Genomic DNA, 26422 nt, shown 5'->3' on the forward strand with positions numbered 1-26422 from the left:
CAGTTGTTAGGTGAAACAGCATGTGAGTACACCACTTTGCAATGGTAGTTCTGGTAGTCCCAGTGGTGTTTGTTAGGCCCTGGGCAAACTGCAGGCTTCATCCTGCTGCCTCTTCCCCAGCTGGGTTCAGTGAGCTACAGATGAGTCTCTGCTGCCCTACCCAGCTCACCTCTCCTTCAACTCCCCACATCTCTCTGCCATCTCTGGCTTTTGACCATCCTGTACCCTGGTGCTACCTACCCTCACCTCCCTCGGCTGACCTTCACTGTCGTCTTCCTCCCTCTGCTGAGGTGGCAGGCTCGGCAGAGACATCTGCTGGCTCTTTTGTGACACCTCGCAGGGGCAGCAAAGTGCAGGGCACCCAAAAGGGCAGACAGAGATGAGGGAGGTGGTGGATGGAAGGAGTCAAAGCATACATTGCAATCGTAAGCGCAGCTGGGCTGCCGAGAGGCTGAATTTTGATCACATAACTCCAGAGATGCTGTACTGGTCTTAATTTCAAGGACTAGTTGTAACTACTGTTTGGCACAATCATAACTTCAAATGGTCACTGAACGCATGGGTGAAGTGAGGTCTATCTGTGTAGGGTTCTAGACTTAGGAAAAACACATGCACAGGTACGAAATAGCTGGTACCTGGTTCAGCAGTAGTACTTGTGAGAAGGGTCTCAGAGTCCTGGTAGACAATAGGCTAAACAAGAGCCAATAGCAGTGTTTAGCTGCTGAAAACGCTAATACACATTTGGGCTTCATCCTCAGAAGTACAGTGTCAAAATCACTGGACATGAGTACTCTACTTGATGCTGCATTGGTGAGACCACACCTGAAATACTGCACTGAATTCTATCATAATCCAAGAAGGATATTGAGAAACAGAAATGGTGCAGAGAAAAGCAACTGAGATAATGGTCTTGGAAGCTAAATCCAGTGAAGAATGTTTACAGGAACTGGGTATGTTCAACCTAAAGAGGAGAAGAGTAAAGGGAGACATGATACCAGTCTCACAATATTGTGTGTGGGTTTATTCTGTGGAGCTCCAAATGGCTAGCACAAAAACCAATGAATGGAAGATTTCAGAGGGAGAGCTGAAGTCAAAATAAAGAAGAATTTCCTGACTTGAGAGCCCTTAAGCAGTGGGACAGATTACTTTAACATTTTTCATGGAAGTTCACATTCAGCAGTCATACACACCGATAATTAAAACTGAAATGTTTTGTAGGAGTTGTGAAATCTTCTGAACTGAAAACCAAACACTGGTAATTTTTTTCCTCCAAATTTAGGACAAAATGGAGCATTTCATTCCATAGTGTTTTGAGCATTGTGTCATAAATAATGGAACAAGGTTTAGCTTTTCAATTGAGGGTCACAAGCGTGAGGTGGTACTATAACCTCAAGAAGGAAAAATGACCAAGGAGAATTTTAAATTGCTCATTGCAATAGTGGAAGGAACAGGTACGGTAAGTGGAATGTTCAATGCTCCTTGGAGTTTCATTTACACTGCAAACACAACAGGCTATGGTTCAAACTGTTATACCATCAAGACATAGTCAGACAAAAGGATAGGTTTCCAGTTTTCATTATCAGCCTAAACAATATTTTGCCAAATATCAAGTAACTCGTTCTGTTAAAAAGAAAAGAGGAGCGTAATTTAATAACATGTTTCCATTTTATTATAAAATTATAAAGCAGGACTCTGTGCTAGTGAGACCTGTTGAAACAGTTTTCTCACAGTCAAAATTAACTTTCCCACTGTTCAGACAAGCATACATTGCTATATTATTTTTTCTGGCAGAACTAGAGAAATCCTCCACAGCTTAGTGTAGCAGCAGCAGCAGTCTGTTACTCACAAAGCAGCATCACTATGGAGAAGGTTTCACTTCACCAAAATTCAAATCACAGTCATGGAAAATACCAAATTTTGAATCAAAATAGGGTGGCAGTGGGAACTTCATTGCACAAGTTATACCAAGAAAGAAAGAAACAAGCTACTTGTTTTACCCATTGGAACACTTGCCATCCCAAGTCTTTTTTTTCATGAGTGGGGAAGATCAGAGTAGCCCAAAGCTTTGGGAAGAGCAGCCATGTGTAACTCGTCAAGTCACCACCCCAGTTCACATTGAATTTTACAACAAGTAGAGTTGGGTATTTTCCTTCTTCAGTTTCCTACCTCTTCTTCCCCAACTATTACCCGTACCAGCAATTTTCTTTTATGCATGATCAACAAGTGTTGTTCACAATTGTTCACTGCCTATATATGCTCCTTTATTCATTTACATGCCCCTTGTTGGAATGTAAAATGAAAAAAGTCCTTCCAAAGAGGGAAAAATGAAATTTAAGAGCAAAACAGCATTTCTAACATTAACTGAAGTTTTAAGATTTCCTACATGAAAGAAAAAATTCCCTCTATCAACCACCCCCCCCAAGAAATGGGTTACAAATTGTTCCCAACATTGGCTTTATATAGAACCAATCCATGTTCTTTAGAAATGCACCAAAGCCCCCCCCCCAAAAGAAAAACTGTTTTACTATCCACAATTGGATAATAGTTGCACAGGATACAGATATACATATAGGGATTATATCTTGCAAATTGTTATCAAAAGCGTTTACCAAAAAATCAGGTGGAACAGAAGTTAACAAGGACCAGGGCTAATGTGCCAGGCATTTGTGATAGTGCCGTGCCCAATAGTGCAATTTTGAGGCTAGATCTTTGGAAATCATTACAAAGGAGAACGTAATATATGCTACATGTGCCAACTGATTTCTAAAAAGAACCTTTCTCTTGGAACACCTGTGGAATTCAGTGGGAGAAGGGAAGGGAAGATTTGTGATGCAACCTTTACACAATAAAACCTATCTATATCCATCGATGCAACCTATAAACAAACTGCCTAAGTTCCTCTTATTTTACACACATCTCAGAACTTAAGGCAGGGATAGTGCACTTCCTATGTTCTGAAATACAGTTCCCTTGCTGCTAAGGCTAAAAGAATTGCAGTACAAAACATCTGGAGGAATCAGATTGTGTACTCTTGGATTAAGGCAAATTAAGGCATCTTCAACTTGCAAGGCATTTAGCAATTTGGGAAACAGCCAGAATTTGAGAGAGCACTTTGGCTGAGTGGGAATTAAGACACAATAGTGAAGGAAAAAGCTGATATGAAAGTGTCACGTTTCTTAAGGCTTTCATACAACATGGAGAGAAAAACGTGTCTTTCTGAAATGCCCTTGGAAGAAGACAGTACGTAAACAACTAAATGGTTCCCCCTAGATTTCTTCCCAACCATTTTTTAGAATTACTGATTACCTTTTTCCATGGTTCTTCCCAAAACAGTCGTCTCCATCAGTTGTAAAAGTAGGATTCAGTTCAAGATTCATGGGAATTCATGAACTGCAGTCTGATAGCTAAACACTTTTGTGTAGTCACCCAACAATGGTTTCAGAGGAACATGGCAAAAGACCCACCATCTACAACAGCCTCCCCTCTGCTAATGAAAAGATCCATTCTGACCTCATGTATCCAATTTCTTCACTTCAGTGTTTCACTGAGTGATTAAAGAACAGAAGATTTTTTTAACAATAGAAGCAAATGAAATGCCAATAAAGGCAAAATACATACTTCAAAAAATCAAGTCGTTGAACTTCTACAGAAAGCAATCTGGACATCTGTTCATCTTGGTATGAAATACTATATCTGAAAGGCAACAAATGCTAACAAAAGAATGAAATGAGGAGGATCCTTTGCCGAGGATAGGCCCTAATGTAGTTTACGATCTGACAACGGCCTTTAAAAACAGAACTGGTTCCTCCTTATTGCCCCAAACGCTAACTCCATAAGCAAAATCCAGAACAAATGTAGGGGTTTTCCCCAATGATAATACAAAGCAAATCAATTATAAGGCAACTTAATTTTCTTGAAGGCCACCGCATTTTGATCATGACAAAATTACAAATAAACAAAAACACAGAAAGTATCCCTGAGATACTCATTCACTACAAATCTGGCAAAACTTCATCCTTGTAAATCCTCTCCTCGCCTACAGCCCTATTCACCTGTAGATATATCACCATGGCCACTGTGGTAGGACACAGATTTACTCTGTACAAGAATCCAAGGCCATAGAAGAGACAACTTTCAGCCTGACCCGCAAGGCTAGCCAAAGTTTTTTTTAAAAAAAAATATGTATAAAAAAAAGGAATATATACTCTCCCCTTCAAGGATTTAGTCAAAGAGAAAGGAGAATTGAGAGAAGCAAATCTCTCTTCCTCTTTAGATCACCTTGTTTATTTACTCCAGAGGGGAAGAGCCTCAATGTCTTGGAAACATCAAGAGTTTCTTTGTGCCCTGTCAAAAGCAGACAAAGAAAGAAAAGGCATGTTGCTTTCTAGATCTACTGAGGATGTCCAGCTCTCCAGGCACTGTGGTATAATGCACAGTATTAGTCGGGGTATGCAGCCAATCACAGCTCAAGTCTTCGCAGCCCTCCATCCTTCATCTCACCTATCATCTGTGGGCTTCTTAAGAGCGGGGCCTAGGTTGCTGGGACTGGTGCTCTCTGTCACAGTGGAAGAATATTAGTCCTGCTTCCTGTGCTCTTAAGTCCTGAAAACGTGGACAGCTCTTATCACATATTGCCGGCAGATGGGACACTCGTTCATACGTTTCCCACACTTTGTGCAAGTCACCATGTGGCCACACTCCAACAGGACACAGTCAATGATGGAGTCCATACAGATTTTGCAGAGATTTTCTTCAGAACCAGGGAGGGTCGCATTACCAGATGGAGCTAGAACAACAAGAAAAGAGGGGGGGGGTTAGCATGGGAGACAAAATTCTGACAGGAAGCAAAACAAGTAAAGGAGTGCTGGGTTTAATTCACTTAAAACAGGGGTGTCAAACTCAATTTCATTGAGGGGCGCATCAGCATTGCAGTTGCCCTCAAGGGGCCGGGTGGGTATGGCCAGGGTGGGCGTGGCCTGCTGGGTGGGCGTGGCTAGAGTGTGTATGGCCTACTGGGTAGGCGTGGCCAGCTCTACATCATTCGCATCAAGGGTGCCTATGGGGGCCTGGGCAGGAGTGGGACAGATCTGAGGGTCTCTGGCAGAAGGGGGGGTCTCTGGGCCAGGGCCAAGGCAGTGGGGGCCCTTCCCTCACTGTTTCCAGGATGGCTTTGCAGGCCGCATGAAACCACTTTGCGGGCCAGATCCGGCCCCCGGGCCTTGTGTTTGACATGTCTGACTTAAAACGTCAAAACTCAAGGTAATAAAGGGCACCCTGCTTGTGATGCCATACTGTGTCTCTACCTACTGCTTTAGAAAAGATTGCATGCTACCAACTCAGAAGATTTTGTCCGCTTTATTTTCCAGTTATCTTCTCCTGCTCCTCAGCATGTCTTTTCCCCTTAAGACCAAAGATGGGTAAGGTAGATAGGCATCTGTATGATAGATAGATACACAATGCCTCTCCTTTTCCATGTATTTCTCTCTCTTTTTAAAAAAAACAAAAAAAAGCTGCCACACTTGTGACTTTCTCCACATTCTGCAAGAGTTTCAAGACCATGGCACGGCTCTTGAATATAGGCCATATACCCAGGAAACTGGGAAACATGTGGGCTGAGTATATAAGAAATGCTTCACCGTGTTTACTGTAGATGAACTCATGTAGCATAGTAAGCTCCATTACAGTTGATTTTGATAAAGTTCATAAAATCATGTACAATGGAAGTCTAGTTCAAACCTCTGCATTCCTGACAGATGATCCTTCAGCCTCTCTTTGATAACCTCTAGCTAGCACAAGAGAACTCATAACTTCATGCGGCAATCTGTTCCATCGATCTACAGTTCATACAGTTGGATTTTTTTAAGCTTACTAGAAAACCAGCCTGTTAATCTATGGTTCAGTGTTAATCTATGGTTCCGTGCTAGGTGCACCATGCATTTGTTTTTTCTCCTGCCTAAAATGCTATTATACAAATCCCTGTGCATTTGTCCTATAATTTTGAACCTCTTCAGATGCAGAGAAAAAGTGGCATGTCTAAAGTAATTTCTGGAGCTTTCATGAAATACTTTGTCTATGGTTTTACATTCCCCTAACACGAAAGTATACAATATTAATGTACATAAAATGCATTTACATGACGACGTGTGTGTGTGTGTGTGTGTGTGTGTGTGTGTGTGTGTGTTTGTTTTGGTAGCAGCACAACACTAAAGCATACATACATTTATTGGCTCAAATAAAGAAACCAAATTACATCGATTTAAGACTACCAATTTTCCTGAAAGACGGTCATTGTTCTTATTTAAATAGTTGCAGCCCTACAATGTTGAGAAGACAAAAAAAGAACATGCTTACCAGTTTGATCATCAGTATCTGAAACTGAGTAAGAAAAGGGAAAAAAAGTGTGAGCTTGAGATATTTGCCATAGAATGCAAGGTAAATTAATGGACCACCATCTTATTTTCCAACCATCATCCTACCGTACTTTCTAACTTTCCATTTTTTTAAGGGATAAGATAAAAGATGCATTACATGGGAGAAGGACAACACAGTTTATTATTGTATTTGTGACAGTCAGAGGAAAAATAAACCATTACCTTTCTGTTTGGTTAAGAGGCAATGGCAATGGAGTAAAATATCGCCAGAGCCCAAAGAAGCACTGGTTGCATTCATTCCAGAGCCTCAACCTGAACAATGAAATTAATTCTTTTTCTGATTTTCCACTATACTTAAATTATTAAGTTAAATTAAAAAAGCAGGAGTTTTATGCCATGAACACCTGTTGAAGGTTAATATTAACCAAGCTTATCAGATTTAAATCTAGCATACGTACAAAAGCATCTGCCAGATTACTTGATCTGGTTAAGCATGTTGTATAAACACAGCTATTGATCTAGTGCCAATGCTCTCTCCATGTCAGTGAACACAAATCATCCAAAGGAACTGCTTCCTCCATAGGCCCACTGTAATTTTAAACTCCACATAATCCCATGTCACCATCATTCATATATACAGATTAAAAACAATGGAGGGGAGGAATTTCTTACCCAGCTGCTGGAGGTCCTTCTCTCTGTAAAGGCGGGTCACCCTCTCCATTAGCTCCCATTTCTCACAACAGCCCTTGTAGTTAACAAAGTTGCGAGCCAGGATCTCTTTCAACTGCCTTACTGAGAGGGCATCAATGTCTCTCACACTTGTTAGGTCAGAGAGGGATGCCCTCCGTCCCGTAACTAGGTTATCTTCTGAATCAGTGGACTGAAATAGAACAAATGAAACATTCAAAACAGGAAGGAAATCAAGTAACCGAGACCAAAGTTAAACACAATTTTTTGAATTTAAAAAAAAATTAAAAGCTACAAGAGAAAAAAATAATAAAGCTACAACAGTAAGCCATAATAACAACTTCTTCATTGTGCTCAATAGCCACAAATGAGGGCTTGCCCATTTCCCACAAGGACGTCCAAGCTTTCATGTCCCAACAAAATCAGCAACTCCAATACAGGTAGCCCTGAACTTACAACACTTCATTTAGTGACTGTTCAAAGTTACAACAGCACTGAAATAAGTGACTTATGACCATTTTTCACACAATCATTGCAGCATCCCCATTGTCACATGATCAAAATTCAGATGCTTGACTGACTAATATGGCTGTTGCAGTGTCCTGGGGTCTGACAACTGACTAATATGGCTGTTGCAGTGTCCTGGGGTCATGCGATCCCCTTTTGTGACGTTCTGACAAGCAAAGCCAATGGGGAAGCCAGATTCACTTAACAACCCTATTACTAAATTAACAGCTACAATGATTCACATATCAACTGTGGCAAGGAAGGTCATAAAACTCACTTAACAAATGTTTGACTTAACAACATAAATTTTGGGCTCAGTTGTTGTTGTAACTTGAGGACTGCCTGTAGATAGTGCAACATCATCTAATGGGACGCGGGATGCAAGACTTTTTTGTCACTGCTCCTGGATTTAGAACAGCATCCATCTGAAGATTTATATGTGCCATACCTTTCCCAACTTCCTTTTTTAAAAAAAAACATTTTTCCCAGGCCTTTGGTTCAGACGATTGGGTGGGGGGAGGGATGGACTTCAAGGAAGGTTTGTTGTTCCCTCAGATGGTTAATGTTTTATGTATGGTGTAATGTTTCTTTTAATTTTGTGAAGTCCCACCCACCCACCCCCACAAAGTCATTTTAGAGTTGAGTGGCCTAGAAAATTGATAAATAAATCAAAAACACAAAATCCCATGTTATTCTATCACATGGTAACATTTTACTTGCTTTGAGGGTCAATACTGGCTAAAAAAATTTATACAAAGATCTGTGTCTGTAAACAGACACACATCTCACCTGACATTTTGAAATCAGAGCAGCAGAGAATATGCTCCATTCTGGGGGTTCAGCAAATGGGGAGGAAGACTGCAAAATTAAGCTGCTAAGGGTTTTTTTAAAGCCACAGAAAAGAATCTTATGGTCAGAGCACATCTCACCTCCTCCAGCTCTATGCTGACCCTGAAGTCGTTAGCTAGTTTGGTAATGAAAAGTTTGCAAGAAAGCAACCAAGCTCAGAGAGCACCAAGGACCCCACAGTTCAACCCTGAGGTACAAATATTCTCTCTTACCGGTCTTCCAGCTCCAAATCCATTACAGAATTGCACGTCTTTTCATTTCAAAGCATGCAGTTATTTCCATAGCATTCTCAGCACATAAAGGACTTCATCCGTTTCTGATACCACTGTTAGCACTAAATGTTGACTCAGACTGTATCAGCCATTGCAAGATACAGCCTTCCCCTTTTCAGCCTCTAATCCCTGAAAAGCAGGCAGTGACCTTCCCTTACCTGTGTCTCTTCCTCAGGCAGGTTTTCCACTGCATTCTCAACTTCTGCCATATCGTCCTGGCTCGGCAGCACATGCCCATTTGCCTAAGAAGAAAAAGTTTAACTGAATTGTTCAGAAAGTTTGGAGAGGAGGCTTGGGAGAGGTTTTCCTTCAGCTAGCCTTCGCTTGCTCACTCAAGGGATCATCAAGAGCCCAAGAAAATGTGCAGCCAATGGCGAGAAGCCAGACCATCATCGGTACTTCAAAACTGGATGAGGAATTTTGCTTTAGGTTGAGATCCTCACCTTGCTGTTGGCTAAGCCCTGTTAGGACTGCCTTGGCTCAGGTAGGAAAGCCCTTGGGTGGTATCTCCAAGGAAGCAGAGCCAGGACAGTCATGATGGAGCTATAGGGAGCTAGCAAGAGACGTGCTATGAAGGCCTGGCTCTGCTCTGCTGCCTTCCATTGTGACACAACGTGACATCATGGAGAATGCAAGGCATTTTTATGACACAATACCAAAGCCCCACATAAGCCCTGTCTCTGGAAGGTGGCCATGCATTTTCCACACCGAGGTCTGAGAAGAATGAAGACTTATCTAGTTAGGATTCCCTGACTGAAAGCATCCAGCCACGAGTATGTTCAAGCCACAAAAAAGCTGCCATGAAGTCCAGCAAGGTTAGAACAGAATTAACAAAAATTGGAAGGACAGGAGGAGTTGCAGAATGTGAGAAACTTTGTCATCACCTGGGCAAATGGAGGAGGACATCTTTAATCATAAAGGTTGTAATTACCTTCCTGCATTTGGCATAGGAAGATTAACTTTTATGTAATCTACTTTCTGGGGAAGTTAAAGGACTTCTGTGAGGAAGCTCCAAGTTGAATGCAAGCCTCTCCCCTTCTATTGGCAATGGGTCTTCATAATAACAAACCCATAAAAAGTGGACAGATATTTTATGGGGCAAATGACGCAAACACAAATATTCTCCGTCAAGACTAAACACTGGGCAGAAACATAATTTCTTCATAAGCTTCTAAAACCCCAGCATGGGGGATGAGTTTGCATTATTTTCTCTTAGAAGTGTAAAAAATCTTAGGGAGTATAATCAAGAACAGGATGGGGTGGGGGAGACAGAATCCACACAATACTAAAGTGCTGGGCTTCCCATAGGTAAAGGTAAAGGTTCCCCCGCACATGCTAGTCGTTTCCGACTCTAGGGGCCAGTGCTCATCTCCGTTTCAAAGCCGAAGAGCCAGCGCTTGTCCGAGGACATCTCCGTGGTCATGTGGCCGGCATGACTAGACACCAAAGGCGCATGGAACGCTGTTACCTTCCCACCGCAGTGGTCCCTATTTTTCTACTTGCATTTTTTACGTGCTTTCAAACTGCTAGGTTGGCAGAAGCTGGGACGAGTAACAGGCGCTCACTCTGTTACGCCGCACTCGGGATTCTACCCACCAAACTGCCAACCTTCTGATCGACAAGCTCAGCGTCCTAACCCACTGAGCCACCATGTCCCTTTATGGGCTTCCCATATTCCTGCTATTACTAATTCTTTTAAAACGAAAAGTAGACACAACAGACCCTTTCCCAGTCTCTCAGCTCTAAGAACAGGAAGGAGGTAGTGGCTAAGCCAACTGGGATCAGAGAAACTTGGCTAAATTGAAGACCCTGACCCAACCTATTTTAAGAGCATTTCAAAATTTAAAAAACTATCTAACGTATTCCAGGGTTACAGCAAATGTCTCTTATAAATTACTCTTCTTTTAATTGAAGATGGCAGGAGACTGAACTTGGGGGTTCTGCCCACAAAGTGCACGTTCCGCTATCTATTTTCCTCTCCCACTATATTATATAAGCCCTTTTCTTTTTCAAACTCCATACTCAAGCAACATCTTCACATCGGACAACAGCAGCCAACAGGATCTTGTGCCAAGGCATCTAAATAAGAACCCTGGTACCTGGAGCAGGGTAGCAGAGGCATCCGTACCTGTGGAGGCTCCTCAGTCTGCAAGGCAGGGTTGGTGGAAATTTGCTCAGGAGAATAATCCAGTGAAACTGGCACAGTTGTATACTCCTCCTGGGCAACAGAAACTGGTGGTGGGTGAGGAAGCCAGGGGGCCCTCTCCCTTTGGGGATGCAAGGGCTGCTGACTGATGATCAAGTACACCAGCTCATCTTTTTCACGGCACATCTCCGTGGAGATCTCCCGGAGTTCCAGGTAATCTCGCAAGTCCTTCACTTTCATTTTGATGAGTTCTTCCCGCTGAAAAGCTGTAGCTCGGAATCGCTCACAGAGGTGGCAGAGGCAGGGACCACTCTCAGGCTGGTGTGAACAGGAAGGGCAGAAGTTCTTTTTGCAGTCCAGGCAGACACGCTGCTCAGAAGGGGGAAAAGGAGAAAGAACATCAGGGGACTTTTGAGCAGAGAAACCACAGCACAGAAGACTTGTTTGCATTCTCTCTTGACACTGTCCATGTGAACATCGAGGGCATGTGACCTGTCAATCATCAGAAACATGCAGGCAAGCTAACCATCTTCCCATCAATCCCCAGAGAAAAACATCACATTCCCACATTCTGGTTTGGCGTGATTTAAGTCATGAGAAGCCAGTTTCACAGCACCACCTTCTGTGAAGCAAGAAAGGTGCGGGGAGGCCTGCTCAATTTTCCAGTCTAGCTACTCTGTTAGCCGGTAAACATCGTTTGTTGCTGCTATCTGAAAATATATCCTCATGGAACATTTAGCACCTCAGAACTGAACGCCAATATTAGATCCAACTGCAGAAATGCACAGCTAAATCAAAAGTGGAATAAACTCTGCTCAAACCATAGCTCTCAAGACTCTATTGGCTACGGCTTGAAGGGCGAGCAGAAGAATGAGGAGAGAGAACATAAAGAAAAGGCAAAAGGAAGAGGAATGGGTCAGCACAGCAGGGCAATAGACAGAAGACCAGTGATCAGGCAGAAACAGCAATGGAACACTGACACTGAAAAAACAAATTGGCAGGCTATTTACTGAGATATATTTATCACTATATATGGGTTGGAATTCAGTTAACGCGTGGGATTCCATTACTGGTTTTTTTACGACAGCAAACAAACTTGCCACGTCCATAAAAGTGTCCACACTTGCCATAATGACCCTCTTCTCAAGGATACTTTGGGAGCTTGACAATATTACTTATCCTCTCTTATTTTTGTTGTTTTATGTAATGTTATTTTCATTTAATTATTATAACTCATTAAATTTCCAATGCACATTCCTGCTATTTTGCATAAATTCTCTCCAGCTTCTCTTTCTGGTATCTTGTTGCCTGCCTTCCATCAAACTCCTTCCTCAGGTGTTGATTCTACTACTGGCCCATCCTCTACTTCAGAAGTCTCCAAATTTGCCAACTTTAAGACATCTGGGCTTCAATTTCCAGAATTCCTCAGCCAGCCATGCTGGGAGTTGAAGTCCACAAGTCTTAAAGTTGCCAAGTTGCCAAGACCCGTGCTCTACCTCACGTAATGTACAGGGCACATGGCTATTATAACTTTCCACTCAGTGTCTAACGTAAACAGGTTCAAGGGTGATCATAATGACTATGCAAAAGTTTCATGCAGTCTAGAACTCTTTGCCAAATTTGAACACTTGCAAATTTTTCAACTGCCAAAGTGTGGGCTTTAGTTCTAGTGCAAAGCAGTGCCAGAGAGTGTCATGGGTATAATTGCCATGTCCCTCCTGAAACAAGATGTAAATTTTGGTAAGAGGCTCTGCATTAAGCACTTGATTCATCAGGAGCACAAAGCAATCAAAAAGTGTTGTTCCCCTAGATCAGGGGTAGGCAACCTCGGCTCTTTTATGACTCATGGACCTCAACTCCCAGAATTTCTCAGCCAGGCATGCTGGCTGAGGAATTCTGGGAGTTGAAGTCCATGAGTCATAAAAGGGCCGAGTTTGAAGACCCCTGCCCTAGATCATAGGTGGCAAACTCGCCACGTCACGTGACATGTCACAACGTATCGTGACGATATTTGGATTGCTGGAGCTGGGGGGGTGGGCGTGGTCTCCATATGATGCAACCGGCCCGTGGGCTGGCAGTGTGACAACCCTGCCCTAGATCCATAAAAGCATTTTCAATTAAAAAAAAATCCCCACTGGGGACCCAAATGGGGGAAATACCACTAAAGGTGGCTACTAGATTGATAGCAGACCCCACTTGCCCCCTCCTGCCATCTTTTTTTTCCCATTTAGCTATGTTCTCATTGTTCTCTTTTTCATGGTTTATTCTATTGTTCCATTACTTTGCTACTGTTACGTTTACACTTCTTTTCATTTCTCCGGTTTTACTGTTGCACACTGCCTAGAGTAGCCCCACAGTGTGATAGGCGATAAGCAAGTTTAACAAATAATAAAAAAAAAGAAATCTTCCAAAACAAACATAGTCTGAAAAATTTAGGGTAATTATGTCATTCCCAAGAAAGTTCTGGTCACTTTGGGCCAAGTGTTTCCCAATTTAAGAACATGGGAAATTAACCAAAGGAAGTGTTGTTATCCCACATGTTTCCCTAAGCAAAACATCAGGGTTCAGTGCTTTGATTAAAGAACTAGCAAAGCAACGTCTTTCTGCTTGAACCTCTTCTCATGCAAATGAGAAAATTATGTTCCTTGTCAGTTGAAACAGGACTCAGGTCATGCATAATGTTTGCTCCAGAGGAGTCAAAACTAACTTAAACTCAGTAAATTATATTCACAGCCATACTAATTAATCCCTGTTATCATACCTTATGAAGAAACTAGACCTGATAAATAAAGATAAATCCTGTCATCAGAGTGAATGATTTCCTTCTGGTATTTGCTATCATGATGTCCAAGACCTGCTATGTAGATGCATCAATACAAGTGACAGATAAACAAAGGAGGGAAACCGCCTCCTCTAGAGAATTGCAACACATCCGGACTTGTCTAAAAGGAGGAAGGAATTATATTTCTCTCTCTTTTTGCTTTCTGTCACATCTGAAAACTTTTACAAAATTAAAATAAATCAACTGGAACCTGTTATGATTTCCTAACTTGAGATTAAACCCCAAGATACAGAAAGTACACAGGCTTTGCTCATATATCATGTCAATCCACCTTATGTTAAATTATAACTATGCCACAACTAACGACCAATGGCATGACTTTATACGCTTTTACACTGAGCTCACCTTAAATCATCCATAATCTAGAGCTAAAAGTAACGCTTTAAAACAGTATTTTTCAAACTTGGCAACTTTAAGATGTGTGGACTTTGACTCTATGTGCCATTTCAAAGCCCATTCCTCCACTCAAGGCATATGCCATGGCAGTATTAATCCAATTTAACTACAGTACCCTATTGATAATAAATCCATATATGCCCCCAACCCCAGATCAGAGTCTTATAGGCCGAATTTCCAGAATTCTCCTGCCAACGTAATGTTGCCAAGTTTGGAAAAAAAAAAAACTGTTTTAAACCTATTTAAACTTAGTGTGTAGAGTAGGCACTCCCTAGAGTAAACATGTGGCTTCTGAATTAAATGCAGTGAAGAGTTAAAACTTCTCTCCCAGGGAAGCTTTTGAAAATTAAAAGCTCATATCAAGACAAAAAGTTTCTCCCTTCTTGTTAACCTTTGCAAACTGAAGCAAATTTTGAAAAGCAGGCTGCTAAGAGGGTAAACTCCATTTCAGATCTTGGCTTTACACAATTAATATAAAAATAAACAAGTCAGTTGCAAACTACGGTACGGCTTATAATTCAGTCTTGCTTACTGCAAGTTTAACTCCTACAGAGTTGTTCCAGTCCTCATCTTTTTCAGTAGGTCCAAGCTTCTTCCGTTCATTAAAGCAGACCAAATCTAAATTTAAGTTCATAGCGCTTTTGGAGTTACTGACCACTTCAGGATATGAGTCATGCATAAAAAACTGATTGTTAATGTTAATGTCACTGACAAATATAACATGTAAACATAGAGTCAAACCTAAAATGGATCAACTTTTATGATTTCCTTGGACTTTATACAAGCAAACATAGATCTATTATTTGATCAACCTAGTTTAAAACCTTGATTAATTCACAATGAGTACATCATTGGGAGACCTGATCTTACACCTGTTAAGCATCCCCAGTCACATGATCAAAATTTGGGTGCTTGACAATTGGCATGTATTTATGACAGTTGTAATGTGCTAGGATAGGGGTGTCAGACTGCCAGCCCATGGGCCGGATGCATCATGCCAAAACCATGCTAAGCCCAGCATTGGCATGGGGAAAAAAGTCACAATACGTCACGACACGTCACGTGACGTTGTGAGTTTGACACCCCTGTCCTAGGATCATGTCAACAACATTTGAGTCCTTCACAGCTGCCTTGTGACAAGTAAAACCAATGGGAAAAGTCAGATTTGCTTAATGGCTATGTGATTCACTTACAAATGCAGTAATCAGCTTAACAATCGTGGTACCTTAACAAAAGGTGGTAAAATTGGCCATAACTCACTTAACAACTGCCTTGCTTAGCAACAGAAATTGTGATCCTAGTTGTGGTCGTAAGGACTACATGTAATCAGTCAAAGGAGTCATAATTTTGCCCTGATCACATTTTGAGGAATAAGCTCTTACAATATATGAACAATCAACTCTTAGATTATTAGAAAAACCATTTTCTAATTACTCTAATGTAGACCATCAAAAGTACTAACTTGAAAAGCATCAGTTTTTATTTACATGGTGTCTTCTGCTGGCACTATTAGTGGAGCTTGTCTCTGTACAATGGCAACATTTCAAATACCACTAAAAGGCAGAGGTTTAGCTCTTCCTTTAAATTTCTGCAAAGCCTTAAGCAACAGTAGATTAGTATAGCTGCAGGAAATTTAAATGGTGACTGTAGGAGCCCAACTGAATCATATCAAGGGTCTATTTAATCCAAGTAATCCATTTATTGCAGTTCCTGTGATCTTGGTGGCAGCATCAACGTCTAGCTGGCCTGATGCCGTCTAGAACACCAGGCAAGAGGGGCTATGGGGCATAGTGGTTAAGATATTGTACTGGCACCAGGGAAGCCCAAAGGTTCATAGCTACAGAGGTTCACTAAGTGACCATGGGGCAATCACTCCGTCTCAAACCAATCTACTTAGGGTTGGGATGAAGAAAATGGAGAAAGGAGTTCTTGAGGTCCTGAACAAACAGCAGACGATAAATCAAGAGGCTGTAATAAGGCACTGGGACCCCTGGCAGTTGGCAAATGCTATCAGTTGCTGAAGTCAGTCCCAATCCTTTTGGGGGGGTGGGGAGGGGGGTGGAATGATCAAAAGGTCATATGCCCATTCAAACATCCACCTCCTCCTTTTGCTCACCATGTTTTGTCTGGGAACATGCAGCAGGTCAGAGACTTTTGCTGAGAAACTAAAAACTTGGATTTTTGCCACTTCATGGAAGGACTTCCCAGAAGAGATGAGAAAACAGTTGAAATACATGTCTCTTGGGAGAAGAATGTGGATTGTGTCTTGTTCCACGGGACCCTGTTGGTTCTGGAGTGATCAGATGCATAAGAATTTAGTACACAAGTCAAGGATAGCTAGAAAATCCAGCTTTTGCCTTTGCCTTTAGGGACATCAAGGCAATAAAAAATAGGTTCCTGAGGTTATTCTATTACTCAACTTCTAGATGTATTTTTATGGACAATACTCTTGCTAAGGAGTAATCTCACCTAAGGAGATGGAACTACAGCAAAATTCTTTCACCCATTCAAAGCAATCTACCAACATCATTTGAGCTCTAGATTAGTGTCATTTCCCAAAGAAAGGGCTGTCTGCCCACAAGTTCACAAAGCAGGAGACAAATTTGATCAGCAAAGCATAGGAACATTTTGTTACAAAAGCCTAGAGAAACGAGGACAAAGTATTAGCTGGGCTTGTAATTCACCTTATAGACTAATATTTCCCAATCTTTGCAACCTTAAGATTTCAACTAAGCCTTGGTGGAGCAGTGGGCTAATGCCTCCTTAAGTAACACCAGCTGCCTGCAATTAGTGCAGGTTCGCATCCCACCAGGCTCAAGGTTGACTCAGCCTTCCATCCTTCCGAGGTAGGTAAAATGAGGACCCAGATTGTTGGGGGCAATTAAGCTGACTTTGTAATAATGCCGCTTGGGGTGTGTGTGAAAGCCCTAATAAGCAGGCATATACATAGAATGAAGGCTACTGCTAAGCTTGTAAGCCGCCCTGAGTCTTCGGAGAAGGGCGGGATATAAATGGAATTAAAAATAAAAAAAATAAAATAAAATCCCAGAATTCTCCAGCTGTGCATTTTAAAGTTGCCAAATTTGAGAAACACTCCTGGAGACCACTGGTTCTCAAAATGTGGGGGACACCTGGGAGACCTCAAGAGCCTTTCAGTGGTCTGTGATCTCAAATAAATGTTTTTAGTATTTCCCACTTTTGATTTCTTAACTAGTAGATGTTGATAGATATAACTCAGATAAAGCAAAGCTCTTTGGGTCCTGAATCATTCTTAAGAGTGTAAAGGGGTCCCAAGATAAAATGTTTGAGAACCATTGCTGCTGTAGGCCTTACCTCACAACAGCAACAGGGGAGCCCTCATACTTTTCTTCTCAGACACAAAATTAGTTTGTCTCAGCTATAGCTCAGACTCAGACTCGCCTCATATCACGAAATGGACAGCAAATAAATTTAATAACCAGAAGTTATGACAAAATGTTCATTATATCTTGGAGGTGAGGGTGCATAAATACATAGGATGCAGAGGTTTGCAGAATTTATCTGGGTTTGGTTCCCTTTGGAAGATCACAATACACCTTGTCTGTGTTTTGAAGTAGTAGTGCTTATTTATTTATTTATTTATTTATTATTGGGACTTATATGCCGCCCTATCTCCCGAAGGACTCAGGGTGGCTAACAACAATAAAATACAATAAATACAAAAGTTAAAAGGAAATTAAATTAATAACCCCAGTAGAATAAATTTAAAAATTAAAATTAAGTTAAAAATTAAAAACATAATTAAAATCCCTGTCAGTCCAGGCCAGCCTGATGGAAAAGGAGTGTTTTGAGGCCGCGGCGAAAGGACCGGAGATCCGGGGCCATCCGAAGCTCAAGGGGGAGTTGGTTCCATATTTACTATGATATACGCCTCTACCGTAATATAATTAACAATGACCCATCAAGAAGGAATAGGCAATCTAAGAGCCCTCTATGCTGTTTTTATTTCAACTTTTATCAGCACTCTGTTTCCCTAGAGATAAAGTAAGATAAAAGCTGTAATCTAAAAATGAAAGGTGGAAGGAAAGAGAAGAGGAGAGCAGAGGAGCAACAGGAAGGTGGATGGACTCAATTAAGTGACGAGGAGTGCACAATTGGGAGACTTGAAAGAACAGATTAGGCAGATTGCCATGGAGTAGATGCAGGGCTTTTTTTCTCATTGAACGCTCAGAACGGAGTTCCGGCACCTTTTTTGGATGGAAGCTTGTAGGCGGGTTATATAACATGTGTGAGTTCCGGCACCTTTTTCTTTAACAAAAAAAGCACTGAGTAGATCTATCCATGTGGTTGCTAGGAATCAAAAATGACTTGATGGCTCATTATCAGTCAGTCAAATTATTGACAATATTTAATTTAGTGTTCAATATAAATTAAGTCAGATTTAGTTTTCACTCTGGTCTGTCGGTACTACTCAGTGTCTAAGCGTGGCTATTGGTCTGACTAAGGGTGGTATGTCCCTGGAAAGTGCATGAAGTAAATTTAGATATTGGGAAGAATTTCCTGAGTGAGAGCTATCAACCAGTGGAACAGGACATATGGTAGTTTATGCTTTCTCTCATTGGAAGCCTTCAAACAGATGCTAGGTAACCATCTGCCCAAAATATTTTGGCAGATCTTCCACTGGGCAGGGGGATGGACTAGCTGTTCTCCGCAATGATTTTAAATTCTAGGATTTTATGCTTTTAATATCCATGAAGCTACACATACCAACATTAAAAGCAACAGTAGGAATTGGGTCCTCTACCCTTGTGAACTATTCCCATCAGTGCCAAATAGCATGACCAACTCAGATTGCAATTTGGGAGTCCCAAATCTCTGATTTAATCTTTAAATCTTATTAGATGCAGCTCAAACTTTTCTTTTAAAAAGAAGCCGCCAACTTCTCTACTTTGCAGCTTGCTCTGTTCCACAATCTGATGTAAGGGTTTTAAATCATATGAGTGCTGAGTGCTACATATACTAAAATAAGGCTGAAAGGAGGCCTTCTTCCAATAATTAGTCCCAAAGGTTCCCATCACTCACCTTAAGGAAGGAGCTGCTGAAAAGCACCCCACAGGCTTTGCAACTCTGCTCTGAAGCTGTGGGAGATGGGAAGGAGTTGTAGGCAGCATTGGAGTATGCTCCAGTTCCTGGCTGCGGACAGTGTGGCATGTCTTCAGGCTGTCCATTCAGGCAAAACCAGTTGCAACATGCAGCCCACATGATAGCTGTGAATTTTTCAAAAAAAGTCAGTCAACAGGATAAAAGAAGCCAGTTTTCATGGCTTGAAATAAGACCTTAGAAAGCAAGAAGCTAGACAACCAAGGCACAGAATAAGGTGTTTTCCGGGATTTAAAGAGACAAATTCTCCTTTTACAGAGATGATTCTGGTAAATTATCTCATTTCACAGCATGACAAAACTGATCAGACTCATTAGGAACTAGTCCTTATTATCACTCACTCACACAAGAGAGAAAGAGAAAAAGAGAAAAGAGAGAGACAGAAAAGAAAGGAGGATCTAAAGCTACAGTAGGCTGTTCACAAGTAAACTATCCTGGATCACCTCCCTATACTTCTAGTTTTCTAAATAGGGGAATATGTTTTTCTCAGTTAAAATGTATTTATTTTAAATCCCAAAACACAACAATCAAAACTTGTGCCGTCTAAAGTAATTTCATTTGATGCTTGGTATTTTATAAGGCTTTTAAAGGGCCAATCTGTACATCTTCATCTACTTAAACAGTTTTCTCTTATAATAAACACAACCAATAAAAGAATACTAAGGAAAGTGAAATAATGTCAGCCATTTTTCTTTTTTATAATAATTTAATTAACGAACAACTTCATCACATATAAACAATTTTAGTAACACACCACTTTCCCTTAAAATACAATAAATTATCATCTTTCCATATCCCATCTCTTTTCTATACAGAAATCCTTAAAGCCTCATCATTCTATGGAATTCCAGAAGGATTTTAAATAAGATTTTGGAATTAATTATAACAATCCTTCCCGTGGGAAAATGCTGATGTTTTGAATTCTCTTAAAAAACAAGATAGGATGAGACTTTGAAGGTTAGACACTAGAGGGAACCAGAAGGAAATAAAGATTACAATTGAAAGAGATGAATATTTCAATTTACTAATACAGAATGGAGCGAGATATTTTAAAATTGATGTATTGAAGGATATTTTTGAACAATGGGTGCAGAAATTAATTTTAAGAATGTCTGGCTCTATAGATGTATTTAGAAGATATTATGGAAGAAGAACAAGTTTTACTGGCAAGACTGAGACTGATCTGAACATGGATTTAAATATGACAGTCTACAAGAATGAAATGGAAAAAGATGTTACCTTGAATATACAAATGAAATCAGTTGGTATCTTAATAGTTAAAAGGGACATACAAATAACAAATCTAAAGATTGACCTTGATAATTTTCCTATATTGGATTTACAAAAGAGACTTTTTAAAGCTTTGAAGAATTTTACGAGAAGGGACAAAAAAATGAAACAAAATCAAGTTCTACGACTTTATTTAAAGAGATTAAAAATCAAAATTGTTAAAAGTAAATAAATATAAAGTTGGGTTTATTTGATCAAGGTTAAAATAGAGATGTTATCTCTGATAACCCTTAATGGACTTTTGCAAATTGGCCTTTTTGTTGCTGTTGTTCTTGATGTTAAATAAAATCTACCTACTGAAATCAGATCAGAGGAAAAATATAAATACAATACTGAAGGCAGTTGCATTATCCTGAGAAAAGAACAAGGCTGTTTTAAAGAATCATGTACAAATGCAACATTCATACCCCTGTGCTCCTAATTTTTTCCCCCAAATATATATAAAACCAGTATCTCGTCAGTAACCAAATGCTATTTTCTGGAAGAAAGGACAATTTAAATCTCATAAATTAGTATGAAGTGATGTATTCACATGTTTATAATACAAAGTATCAGAGTCTGAGCTACAAATTCACAAATCCCTTGGTTCAAATCTCCCCAAACCTATCAATTCATTAGATTGGCCTCAGCTTCTACAACTCTGAGCCAATTGGGAATAATATACTACCCTGCCTCACATAACAATACTATGATAACACTGTCAACTTTTCATAAGAGTGCTGTATCTGTGTGATGAAATTTTTAAAAATATAGTCCAGGCGTCTACCTCACAAATCGTGTAAGGTTTGAGAGTACTTCTCTCTTCTTAGACCAGGGGTAGGCAACCTTGTCTCTTTTATGACTCGTGGACTTCAACTCCCAGAATTCCTGAGCCAGCATGGCTCAGCTTGGAAACCTCTCCCTTTCCCCTCAGCATGGCTGGCTCAGGAATTCTGGGAGTTGAAGTCCACGAGTCATAAAAGAGCCAAGGTTGCCTACCCCTGTACTTAGACAAAGAAGGCTAGGATTATCTCAATTATTGCTCATAGGTTTATCTGCCTTCCCCTCTTACCCCATTTAGTGCTGCCCCTTTAAATAGAATTCCAGTAGAATTGTGTCCCTGGATCATTGCCCAAACATTGCCTATGAAGAACAGCTGCCAAGCAACTTGGCAAAGGCAAAGAAATGCAAGAAAATGGCACTGAAGTACAGGTAGTCTTTGAGCTACCACTGGTCCCTTAGCCACCATACAACATTATACCCTACCTAAAAAAGGAGAAGACCCAGATCCAAAGTTCCAACAGTAAGGCCCCCCCACCCCCATGTTCATGTGACCATACTTCAGGCGCTCAGCATCATGGCCGCATTTACAGCCTTTTGCAGCATCCCATGGTCACGTATCTTACTTGCACACTTACTTCCAATTCTCTTGGCAAAACTGCCTTAGTGAACAATGGGTCTGCTTAACAACCACTGCAAAAAAGTTGTAAAATTGGATAGATCATTTGGCCAACCTGTTTTACAAACATTACGACTTGCAATCATAATAGCAAGCTCCAATATGATTGTAACTCAAGGACTACCTGTAGGGTCTCATAAATTTGTGGATAAAATCGGTTGGAGAAAGAAGTGAAAGTTGAGACAGCTATTGGTACACTTAAATCAAGGAAGTAATTGCAATAGGGAAAAATTAACTGTATGAAAGGTCAGATGATTCATCCAGCAATGCACACGAGACCAGCAGCAAAAAATTTACTCAGAGCCCAATTCAGAAGTCCCAAAAGTCCATTTGACTTACTTCAGATTATTCTATAATTAAACGAGACACCCCCTCAATGAACAAAAGGAATAGTTCCTTCCAAGCAAGTTATTTGCTAAACCCAATACTCAGGAACATCTCCAATATAACATGTTTAAAGACATATCCTACCTCACAGTAGTCCAGCTAATCTTTATAAGAGAATAACCTTCTTCTTTTGCAAGTTGAATATGAAAAAGTTACAGAAATATAATATATGTACATAACTCATGAAACTATTGATTGACTGAAAGCGGGTCATATATTTCATGAAGTCAAAATAACTGTACAAGCAGAATAACTGAAATTAATAAAAGGACCCCCCTTCTCAAAAGCCATCAGCATCACTCAAAATGCTTATAAACATCTATAAATAAATCATCCCATTGTTCTACCCAGTTAAAGTTCCCCTATATATCCCTCACCCCATACATATCCTGGTCTAATTTCCCCTTCAGATATAATCAAGGGGCTTTTCAAAAGCAACAAAACCATCACAGTGGTTGAATTTTATTTTAGGGTTGGTATGATGTATGAACTCACTAACTGATTAGCATTATCTGTGAAGCAGTATAGTACAGCTAGCCAGGTTAAAGTCTTTGCCATAAATCAAAGCTCACTAAGCTGGCAAAACTTGATGCACCACTGATCTGGAATATATAACCAGATTCATCAACTAACCAGGAATGGGTTTGGATTACTCAAAGCAAAACACAAAATCAATACAAAACTCTTAAGTAGATATCAAAACACAGGAAAGATGGTATTCTACTGTAAAAAGGTAAAGTTGCAGATAAATGGCAATAATGTGGATTTTAGATGTTTAAATTATCAGAAATAATCAACAAACTTTTGAGTTTAATAATAATAATAATAATTTTATTTGTATACCGCCCTTCTCCCGAAGGACTCAGGGCGGTGAACAGGGCAAACATATAAAAGTACAAAGATACAAAAGTTAAAAAGAATTAAACAAAATGCCCAAGCTAAAACAATAAGTAAATATATTTAAAACAATAAAATCCCAACCCATCCCCCATCAGGCCAGGCCGGCTTGTTCGAACAAATAAGTCTTCAGATCGCGTCGGAAGGAGCGAAGGTCGGGCGCCATCCGGAGCTCAACCGGCAACCGATTCTATAAATCCGGGGCGCCCACAGAGAAGGACCTCACCCTGGGGGCCACCAGACGACATTCTCTGACCGGTGGCACCCTGAGGAGGCCCTCTCTGTGGGAACGCACAGGGCGGAGGGAAGTTGATGCCGGCAGCAGGTGTTATGTTGAGTTATTTCAGTTTTTGTCTACTACGTAAAATAAAGATTGCTTCACTTACTTTTATTTATGAGCATTTGTTGTATGCAGCTGGAATTTGATCAAAACAATCTTTTGTATTCTAATTAGTGATACAAAGTAGAGTCTAAATAAGAAATAAACAGGGAAAACCTGTTCTTTAATTGGGTAAAAATAAAAAAAACTAGTGGCTGAATTTAAACTACTATAAAACACTGGTTTAGTTCTGCCCTGCATATAATTAGCATAGCTTTCAAATGGTAGGAAACATCATTTTTCAGAATGCAAATTGTACTATGATTTAAAATGTTACACTTTTCCTGGCAGGAATCTTTTTAAAGCTAAAACAGGTGTCTAATGCGAGATACTGTACCCACTAGTGCAGGGGTGTCAAACTGCCAGCCCACGGGCCGGATGCATCATCTGAAAGCCACACCCACCCCACTGCCAGCAATGGCAAAACCGTCCCGATACATTGCGCTATGTCATGTGATGTCGCGAGTTTGACATGTCTGCACTAGTGTGTGTGTGCGCGCACACGCACGCATTTCGTTTTACCAGTCCTTATAGGAAGCTCTGCGAGGAAGACCGATGTTAAATCCATCTGATACAGTGGTGTTACAGATTTTGGTGGGGAAAGGGTTAACCCCAACTGTCATATAGTGACCTGATTCTCTCCCTTGGCATCCTGTTGTTTGGCTTGACAGAATAAACATTTGGTAGAAGCTCATGAATTCATTAATGCAGACAGACTAGAAAGCAGGAAGTTGTCCTATTTCTACTGAATACAGGTACAGCATTGTAGTTGAATGTCAGACTGAGTAAGACCAAAAACAGTATTGCTGTCATTCATAAAGACAAATTGTCTGGGTTCACATACTGCTGAAGCCAAAATATGATTGGTTTGGTTTGGTTTTAATGGGTTATGAACAGTCAGCCAACTGTGATTTATTTAATAAACTATTGTTATACAAACCATAGCTCAAAAACATGCGAGGCCAGTTATGTATTCCCTCTTTATACGTTCCTCTAAATACAGAGAGAGAACTTGGCAGATCTCAAAAAGCTAAACAAGTTTGGATCAAATGAGTACATAGATGAGATCGGGAAATCCTAGAGTTGCTTTTCCTAATTCAGAAGTTAAAAAGAAGAGAGTAGCAAGTGTCTCCCATATTGTTACCAACTGAACTCAACTCAACTGACTCTTTTAATTTTTTCCCCCCTAAGGATACCCAGACCCACTAAAACACACAGAATCCTATCAAGAGGTTATATACAACAGTCACAAAAATAAACATTTTTGAGTTAAAAAAAACTTTACATTTACCTCACAGCCGTTTTTTAATCATGTTGCAAGAGGTGAGCAACACTCAATACTTGTTAGGCTCCCTATAGAAAACAAGGCTACCATGTCACTGCTAGAACCAAAAAGGCATGACCATCATCTTTCATCCAGCAGAGTCCAGCCTCTAATGCTCTTCTTAATGTATAGAAAAATTCACACAGAAGGGGGCTATAATTGGACAGCACATATTTTGTATCTAAACAAGCCAATCTTGGCACCCAAGTACTCGGAAGAAGGGACATGTTTGATTTTTAAAAATATGAAGACATACCTTCTCTGTGTGAAAGAAGACGACATTTAACATGCACAGGAACTCATGGTCTCCCAGTTTCTAGCTTGATGCCTCAAACTGGCTCTCTTGATGCCTTAACCACTACATCAAATTGGCTCTAAAGAAGCCAAAAATAAATGGCTTAGTTAACAAGCAAGACTTTGTGTTAAACCGTGACCAGGAATCCACAAATCAAGAATATAAGCAAAAAAACTCCTTCCTAACTCTGCAGGAAGAAGAATGGGGATCAAGTGATGTACAATCTCAAGGCTTTCCTTCCAGAATTCATACATGTAACGTTAAATCCTGATTTAATATTTCACATGGTTATGCAATCATAGATCAGCTTCACCTAACAATATTATAATGTGGCTTGATACTGGCTTAGCATGTTATGATTAATCTCCCAATATATTTAAGGTGTAATGTATGAACCCAGCCAATTGTGTTTACTTGTTGAATGTTTAACCATAGCTTAACAAAATGTAGGAACTAGATCAGAGTTAAAATCAGCTCAGTTTTCTCATACAGGGACTAGACTCAATACAGTGCAAACAAGTTTATCTTAGCTCTGAATTTTGGATAAGCAATCTGGTTCACAGATATGAACCATGCCACAAACTATGGTTTACACAAAAATAAATGGCCACTGACTAGCCAGTCCAGCCATCCTGGATTGTTAATTCTGAAAAAGTATGAACACGTTATTCTCAAATTGAAGGTTCCCTTCCATTTGCTTCTATGCAACTGTGTTTAAGATGACAAAGTGAAGGAATGGGCACTATCACAATTGAAGAACCACCCAGATGGTAAAGGGAATGCATGTAGCAAATGGAAGAAAAAACATCAAAAAAAATAAAATGGAAGGTCTAAAGTTTGTACCATGTGGTGCCTGCTAGATCCTGGATGGTAGTGAGAGAATCAACAATGCCGTAGCAATGATTTGTACAGTCCCAGCAAACAAAGAGCATCTGCCGAAGAGTTTGATGGCATTGGCTTTGTGGCCAATGAAAGGGGGGGGCAGTCTGCAGCTGCCAATGAAGACTACTTCAGAGATCAATGGAAGAGCACTGAACAACAGTATCATTCTCCCAAAATCAAAAAAGATGGTTGAGCTGACAGAAAGATGTTTTATTCTGCTGAGCTTCAGTGCTGACAGTACTTGGGCTGTGTTAGTTGATGATGAATGTAACTGTTGTTTTTCTTTACAGTGTAAACTGCCTCAAATCCTTTTGGAAGTTG

General features: G+C 40.4%; 1 protein-coding gene across 7 annotated transcripts in view; it reads right to left on the reverse strand.

Moving 5' to 3' along the window:
- Positions 1-1009: 1009 nt before the first annotated feature.
- The window catches only part of RFFL (ring finger and FYVE like domain containing E3 ubiquitin protein ligase), a 47683-nt gene continuing 22270 nt past the window's right edge, over positions 1010-26422 (reverse strand). For 3 of the 7 annotated variants that reach the window (XM_083351569.1, XM_083351567.1, XM_083351568.1), the window contains 7 exons: positions 19132-19316; positions 16187-16360; positions 10815-11201; positions 8845-8928; positions 7044-7251; positions 6352-6375; positions 1010-4786 (listed from right to left, as the gene is read on the reverse strand). In XM_083351569.1, the coding sequence (XP_083207695.1) occupies positions 4596-4786; positions 6352-6375; positions 7044-7251; positions 8845-8928; positions 10815-11201; positions 16187-16360; positions 19132-19311 (1248 nt within the window). In that variant the 5' untranslated portion in view covers positions 19312-19316 and the 3' untranslated portion in view covers positions 1010-4595. Of the gene's footprint in view, positions 4787-5113; positions 5435-6351; positions 6376-6536; positions 7252-8844; positions 8929-10814; positions 11202-16186; positions 16361-19131; positions 19317-26422 lie in introns of those variants that run through there. The other 4 variants (XM_083351573.1, XM_083351572.1, XM_083351570.1 and 1 more) reach the window with 3 other exon arrangements.

This window comes from Vipera ursinii (assembly GCF_947247035.1).
Source record: "Vipera ursinii genome assembly, chromosome: 1".
NCBI lineage: Eukaryota > Metazoa > Chordata > Lepidosauria > Squamata > Viperidae > Vipera > Vipera ursinii.